An 8,214-nucleotide genomic window follows, 5' to 3' on the forward strand; every position below is an offset into this window, starting at 1 on the left:
ACTGGGTCAGGGGGCAATCAGGGGAGCCCAGGGACGTCCACGGGGTCGGGGACTGGGGGCTACGGGGAAGAGTCCCCCTCAGAGTCTCCTCACAAGGAGTTTCACTGTGCCGTGCTGAAGGCTCTCAGCACCACCAACACAGAGCTGCCTGCCCTCACTGAGGTTCCAGGTACTGACTGCAGACTGACTCTGGCCTGCCCTCCTGCTCTCCGTCCTGAACTCTGACCTTTGACTGGAGTCCCTGTCCCTTCTCTCTCTCTCTGAGGTTAATCCTGCTCCTGTCCTGCCCACTACTAGGCCCCCAATCCCCAATTCCTCAACACCCGTCTGTCTTCTGCCTATCCACCTTCCTCCTGGTTCAGGTTGCAAAAGGTCCAGGTTTTCCATAAATCCCAGTTGCAGTTTTCCCGTAATCAAAAGGGAATCAGCGGGGAGGGAATCCTCCAACTGGGAATCATTCAACCAGTATTTCTGGAAAACCTGGGAATTTTGGGATAAGTTTCCAGAATATTGCAACCCTCCCCTACCATCTGATTTGACTGATCTCTGTTTAACCAATGGAATCCTTATGCTGGTTGTGGTTCTCCAAGGAAGCCTTCCCAAATGAACATGAATGACCCCTCTCATCAATCACTCCTGGGAAAGAGACTCTTCCTCCTCTTCCTAACACGGACCTGTTGTCCTTTTGGGGTTGGTTTGTAAATGTTTACTACTAATCATCTGGTGTCTCCAATGGAAGCGGTTCCTTCTCTGGGGGCGAAGGTGGACTTACATGGGTCTTGTTGCCACTGGGGGCTTTGTTACTTCCTCAGTGTGTGACTGTCTATCCTCTAATAATAATCACTACCTGTGTTTTCCTCTGCTGTTTTCTGACTGTGCTATTTTAATTTACTGTATGTGGTGGTTTAAGGGTGATGTGTGTTTGTCAATAACTGATTTAATTTTTTTTTTTATCTTGAAAAATCAATGATTTCATTGCTCTAATCTGACCTGTTGACAAACTATTTCATTTGTGAAATGGACTTTAAATAAAGTTTGATTTAATTTCCTCCCCCAGACTCCTCAGATGCGTTACCAGAGCCTGAGGAAGAGGCAAAGGGTCAAAGTCCGACCCGCACACCACCCAGCACCCCTGTCAGAGCAGAGGAAGGTTAGTTGGCCTAGTCTGCCCGGCAACAAGCAACACAACATTTCCGCATGGCTTCATCTGGGCGACTATTGAGTGACAACATTCAGGGTCAAGGGTCAACAACAAGAAATGCTGGGACTGGGCTTCCTTTCTATGTCTTCCTTTGATGTCTTTAACATTAACTGTAGGTGCTGTTGAATGCGATGTTTAATGTGTAATAACAGGCCAAGAGGTTTGAGGCTAATTGAGGTCGATAGGGGTGAATTGGATTGTATGGGAAACAAACCAACTGTAAGATCAGGTAATGTTCAGTGGAATTCAGATGGAGGATTATGACATTTTCATTCCAAGAAATATCCTCTTAGATTATGATTCCTCAAGATCAGTAGATTTCTACAAATGGGTACTATACCAAAGAGCCATAACTTTTAGACAGCTGGGTGATTTTTTTCTTTCTTACATTAGATTAAGATTGAAGTTGGTTATGATATTTTAAGAAAACATTTTGTATTATATTATATTTATCCCTCTTGGTCTTTTATTACGGTTGGATTACACCTTTTAACGACGGCAGGAGAATGTCCAATATAGTGACATTACTGTTTCTAAAACCATACGGCAAGAGAATGTCCAATATAATGAGACTACTGGTTCTAAAACCATAAAGTACAGTTTCTCAGACACTTGCCATGGCTTATACAAGAAGGAATGCATCAAGATCTATGGGGCCCTGTGAGGGACATAGTTATCCCCTGACATTCCCAAGTCAGGCTGTGCTCTCCCAGTATAAACCATGGACAAACTGTTCTCTCTTTACTAGGGCATTTACTGGTGTAATCTAATCAACGATGGTCTTACAAGACTGTAACACATGTTTACGTTACTTCCAATCCCTGTTCACTTCTCCATTCTCCATCTTTTGGAGTCCTCGAAGAATGGCTTGTCGCCATTCTTTTTTTCAAAATTTAATTTCTCCTGGTGTTTCTCCTATTTTCATTTTGATGTTATAATTTTAACACTGTGGTGGCTGTGATTGACCTGCATCTATAGACGTGTGTTTCTACCTGTGCTTCTTCTTCTTTTTTGTGGCTGCGTTACTATCAGGAGATGGGAATGCTAAAGAGTACCTGTTGCCATAGTAAGTACGTACTGTTCCAGCCACCTCCACCCTCATGGCTTGTGATCAAACCATTAACCCCTCCGTTCCTTGCATGGCTTCACTTTTCCGACTCTTCTTCCTCTCTCTCGTTCTCCTTCTCCGTGGCCCAAACCCATCCACTCGGGTTGAGTATCTATTCCTCCTCACTATGGTCCTTGACTTCCTGTTCTTTTCATTCTTATTTCCTTTTGTTGCCAGGTGCCAATTCAGAGGTCCTCCCTGTCGTAAAATATTTCACAAATTATGAGATTGATGTATAAAAGACAAAATGGCAGCCTCTGTTCTCAGGCTTTTCTTCATAGTGCAAAATCTCAAAACCATACGTAGAGATCATTGATTTGTCACACAGATTATGATTCATATGGTGACTCATAGGATGGATAGGTTTCTCTCCTGTTTGAACTGAACACCACTCAGAAAGGTTAGACACCCATCCTCTATGGCCTTGTTCCCATACAGTTTATGGTCCGTGACAGTGGAGAGATCTGAGATAGACCCAGCAAACACATCTCGTTTTAGGTTTCTATTCCTTCCCGGAGTTGACCTATTGTGAACTTTAACCTTTTGAGTATTACATGCAAACATCTTACAATAAATCTATATTAAATCCCTACGTTCCTGCATTACGATTCACATGAAATGGGTAATGTATGTCGTTTTTGTTTTGTTTTAAATGTATTGAATGTTATATTTCTTTTCCAGATGAGTCCAATCTCAGGTATACAGCGTTCATGATTTTTGGCTGTAGTAGAATAAATGCTTTTGTTGCTTTGCTAAGTGTGAAGCCTGCTGTTGGCTTAGCGGGAAATGTGATAAACAGCTGTTTTTCTCAGTGCTTTGTGTTGTGCTTTATCTTTGAGTAGCTTCAACACTTCTGTGGATAATTAGTCTAATGTTGCTATCAATAGATCAGTAATACCAGTTGGAAACTGAGCACGTTGTCTGGTTTGTTGTGTACACGGTCACAATTAGAGACCAACTGCTGACGCTGCACAATGGTTCTACAGCAGCATGAAGTCGATGCACTGTACCGATGGATATTAGCGAGGAGCACACTAGTTAACACTACAAGATCCCTCGGCACTGAATATACATGTGTATCTGAATAAATCAATGATTAAATACTTGGAGAACATGAATATGGTCTTACTGGACCCTTTTCACACTACTGAGCCAAGCTGTACTGTGCCGGCCTGGATACATGTCCACAATAGTTGCTGGAAAGGACCGTTTAAAAAAAAAAAAACTTTTAAAAAACGTTTGAATATATATTTTTTGGAGCATTAAATCATTGTTGGGCTTGGCTTTGTGGAATGATCTAGTGTTGTACTTGTCTGAGTCGTCAATGTAAAGCTAGTCGGTGGAGATGGCTAGTGTTGTGCTATGTATAGGCATGCCTCGGCTGAGGAGCATGCTGTTTGATTGGTGCCTAAAGATTCTGATCTGCAGAAGTACTGTAGCCTGTCAGTTTTCATGGATGATGTAGTGCTACAGGCCTTTAGTTCTGTGTTCTCCACGAGTTGAACTATGGAACAAAGACTAAATGATTGCAGAAGAAAATTAGAGATATCACTCCTCCCAAGTGAGAGTAAAGTGATCTGTTAATAGCAACATCTCTTATTAGCTTTGAAAAGGGTAGTTTTGTCTGCATTGCAGCCGCTTTGCAGGCCCTGCAGATGAACCATTTCCTCCCCCTCCTCACAGATTCTCAGCTGGAGCACACCTATAAGGATGAGAGTGATCAGGCTACACTGAGACAGACCCTCCCTGACCTGACCCCAGACGATGAACCCTCTGACGCCCCAGTCCCCGCCCTCCCTGCCGAAGATCCTGCCACTCCCGCTGCCACCGAACAGCCCACCGCCGTGGGAGAGGAGCCTGCTGATGCTGCCGGCGACCAAGACTGCGAACAGGACGGCGATGAATCCCCCAGCAAATCGCCTTCCAAGAAGAAGAAGAAGTTCCGCACTCCTTCCTTCCTCAAGAAAAACAAGAAGAAGACTGAAGAAAAGGAAGGAAAATCAAAGGAACCCTAGACCAGACCCTCCCCTCTTACGCTCTGTAACCCTTCGCTTCCCCTTGAGCGAGCCACAACCTTTGACCCTACATGCTTAGTATTATTTGTCTGGCTTTATAACTCTGTTCACCTCCTAGTGTGTGCCAATGTTATGTATTTTTTTTTAAAAGGGTCAATTGCTTATGAAGTTTTAAAAACGGTCGCTCTGTGGTGAATGACTGTGTGCATCCGGTCTGGTTCAGTGCAGCTGCGTGTCTATTTAGGCTTGCTACTTTAAGTGAGCAGTAGATTTTTTTTATTTCCCTTTTTTTATTTGTTTAAAACAATGTGTTTTACTAAAACCTGATTTAACCACTAGAATGTATTGGGATTGTATCTAATTATATCAGTGTCTTTAAAAAAAAAAACAAGGAGGGCAAAAGCAAAGAAATGCTTGAACTGTCATTTAATTAAACTGGTGGAATCTGATTCCAGATGTAAAAACTACCAACTGCACGGTGCTAAATTCTGATGTCTAATATTAGCGTTAAATCTGTTCACTCAGACAGCATTGGGTAAAAGAGCAGGTTTTCCTCTCTGCAGTATAACTGGTGGGTGTGTATGAAAGGGCCGGATGGCCAAGGTAAAACACTACTGTTTATACAGATGCATTGTGTGACTCATCATGTACGTGTGCCCTGTGACCACCGTAAGACCTCAAATCATGTTGAGAATATCAGTCACCACCTCTATCAACCAGGTTTTGGTGGTACCTGGTGAGACAGCTGGTATTGCACCGGTCTACACAGGCTGTATTGTCATGTGGTGGGAATGTGTAGGGACTAGGGCAGAAGGTTTTTGTTGTTGTATAATCCTGTATCCTTGGCTTGCTTTAGCTCTCCCCTCCTTCCTAACCGAATCACTCCAATCACAGGAAAGACTAATGGAACATAAGAGGACAACATATGGCTACAGTTACAAGAGGGAACACAGATTTTGTATGGTTAATGATATAGTCATCTTTTTTGTTATTCTCAACAACAACAAAAAACAAATTGAGTCATTTTCACTTGCTGTGAGAGCACTGTGAACTGAAACACCTCAATTACAATATAACATTGCCTGGAACTCACTATTGTTTTACCATTTGCTTTTAGAGAACCGTAGGCTTGCCTGGATCCAAACAGAGGGTGAAACGAAACCATTCCATCTGGATTCACGCTAACAGTGGGTATATGGAATGTAGGAATACCGTTGCTTTAAGGCACATCTCACTATTTTAACACTGCATGCATAACCAGTGACCACACCTCAATGGACTATCCTGTGAAACCCCTCTGAAATGAAAAGACTGTCTCAAGAAAACATCTCGCTTTCAAGTTGCACTCAAGACCCTATGGAGATATAGTACAGTAACCGATCTAGTTGGTGAGATCTTACAGCCTGGTCCCAGATCTGTTTGTGCTGTCATGCCAAACTGGGACGATAGGAATTGGCAAGGCGACACAAACAGTTCTGGGACCAGACTAGCGATCTTACACCTTGTCTTTTAAAATGTTTGGCTAGCAGATAGGTATTAATACTGGATAATGTCATTAATTAATTCCACTTGTCTGTGAAGCTTGGTTTAGACCACTATAAAAATCTAGCCTTGTCCCAGATCAGTTTGTGCAGTCTTGAGAATGACCCAAGGAGTTAGCAAGGCTGCAATAACTACTCTAGGACAAGGCTATTATAAACCTGCTATATTACATGATGTAAGCTGAGAACATTAGCCTGTTCCCTGAACCTGAAGGACTGCATGGCATGAAACTAAGGCTTTGAGCTTGTATTGTACGTCTGTCTCTCTCCATTATGACTGTAACTCACTATTACTTTGCAATTGTTGTGCGATTTATTTTATTTTATTTTATTTTGTGGTCAATTGTTTTAAACTCACAGCAATGTATTGTTTGAACTATTTCCCATACAAACGTGTCATCATCCCATCTATCGCTTCACCTCCATTTTCTTCATGGAACTGTTTGTTTTTTAACCATTAATAAAAATCCTTCCTTCAAAAACCAATTTGTTTTTGTGTGATTTCAATTAAATATTTGTCTTAAATTACATTTGTTTTATACAGTGGTGTAAAGTACTTGTGTAAAAAATACTTTAAAGTATTAAAGTTGTTTTTTTGGGGTGTATCTGTACTCTACTATTTATATTTTTGACTACTTTTACTAAACTACATTCCTTAAGAAAATATTGTACTTTTTACTCCATACATTTTCCTTGACACCCAAAAGTACTCATTACATTTTGAATGCTTAGCAGGACAGGAAAATAGTTAAATTCACACACTTATCATCCAAACCTCGATGGTCATCCCTACTGCCTCTGATCTGGAGGACTCACTAAACCTCCATGGTCATCCCTACTGCCTCTGATCTGGGGGACTCAATAAACCGAGAACATCCCTGGTCATCCCTACTGCCTCTGATCTGGAGGACTCACTAAACCTCCATGGTCATCCCTACTGCCTCTGATCTGGGGGACTCAATAAACCGAGAACATCCCTGGTCATCCCTACTGCCTCTGATCTGGGGGACTCACTAAACCGAGAACATCCCTGGTCATCCCTACTGCCTCTGATCTGGGGGACTCACTAAACAGAGAACATCCCTGGTCATCCCTACTGCCTCTGATCTGGGGGACTCACTAAACCTCCATGGTCATCCCTACTGCCTCTGATCTGGGGGACTCACTAAACCGAGAACATCCCTGGTCATCCCTACTGCCTCTGATCTGGGGGACTCACTAAACAGAGAACATCCCTGGTCATCCCTACTGCCTCTGATCTGGAGGACTCACTAAACCGAGAACATCCCTGGTCATCCCTACTGCCTCTGATCTGGGGGACTCACTAAACAGAGAACATCCCTGGTCATCCCTACTGCCTCTGATCTGGGGGACTCACTAAACCTCCATGGTCATCCCTACTGCCTCTGATCTGGGGGACTCACTAAACCTCCATGGTCATCCCTACTGCCTCTGATCTGGGGGACTCACTAAACAGAGAACATCCCTGGTCATCCCTACTGCCTCTGATCTGGGGGACTCACTAAACAGAGAACATCCCTGGTCATCCCTACTGCATCTGATCTGGGGGACTCACTAAACCTCCATGGTCATCCCTACTGCCTCTGATCTGGGGGACTCACTAAACCTCCATGGTCATCCCTACTGCCTCTGATCTGGAGGACTCACTAAACCTCCATGGTCATCCCTACTGCCTCTGATCTGGGGGACTCACTAAACCTCCATGGTCATCCCTACTGCCTCTGATCTGGGGGACTCACTAAACCTCCATGGTCATCCCTACTGCCTCTGATCTGGGGGACTCACTAAACAGAGAACATCCCTGGTCATCCCTACTGCATCTGATCTGGGGGACTCACTAAACCTCCATGGTCATCCCTACTGCCTCTGATCTGGGGGACTCACTAAACCTCCATGGTCATCCCTACTGCCTCTGATCTGGAGGACTCACTAAACCTCCATGGTCATCCCTACTGCCTCTGATCTGGGGGACTCACTAAACCTCCATGGTCATCCCTACTGCCTCTGATCTGGGGGACTCACTAAACCTCCATGGTCATCCCTACTGCCTCTGATCTGGGGGACTCACTAAACCTCCATGGTCATCCCTACTGCCTCTGATCTGGGGGACTCACTAAACAGAGAACATCCCTGGTCATCCCTACTGCCTCTGATCTGGGGGACTCACTAAACAGAGAACATCCCTGGTCATCCCTACTGCCTCTGATCTGGGGGACTCACTAAACAGAGAACATCCCTGGTCATCCCTACTGCCTCTGATCTGGAGGTTTGATCTGGTTTTATATTGTATAGGATACTAGCACAACTAATTATTTACAGCACCAAAGA

General features: G+C 43.8%; 1 protein-coding gene across 28 annotated transcripts in view; it reads left to right on the plus strand.

The window, feature by feature from the left end:
* LOC139422712 (alpha-adducin-like) overlaps positions 1-6,347 on the plus strand; it is a 55,343-nt gene extending 48,996 nt beyond the window's left edge. For 8 of the 28 annotated variants that reach the window (XM_071173995.1, XM_071173997.1, XM_071173989.1 and 5 more), the window contains 3 exons: positions 1-169; positions 1,058-1,150; positions 3,993-6,347. The exon at positions 1-169 is cut by the window's left edge and continues 221 nt beyond it. In XM_071173995.1, coding sequence (XP_071030096.1) covers positions 1-169; positions 1,058-1,150; positions 3,993-4,324 — 594 coding nt within the window. In that variant the 3' untranslated portion in view covers positions 4,325-6,347. Of the gene's footprint in view, positions 170-1,057; positions 1,173-2,233; positions 2,269-2,990; positions 3,007-3,992 lie in introns of those variants that run through there. The other 20 variants (XM_071174011.1, XM_071174008.1, XM_071174003.1 and 17 more) reach the window with 8 other exon arrangements.
* Positions 6,348-8,214: the final 1,867 nt, after the last annotated feature.

Source organism: Oncorhynchus clarkii, chromosome 12 (genome assembly GCF_045791955.1).
Source record: "Oncorhynchus clarkii lewisi isolate Uvic-CL-2024 chromosome 12, UVic_Ocla_1.0, whole genome shotgun sequence".
NCBI classification, from domain to species: Eukaryota; Metazoa; Chordata; class Actinopteri; order Salmoniformes; family Salmonidae; genus Oncorhynchus; species Oncorhynchus clarkii.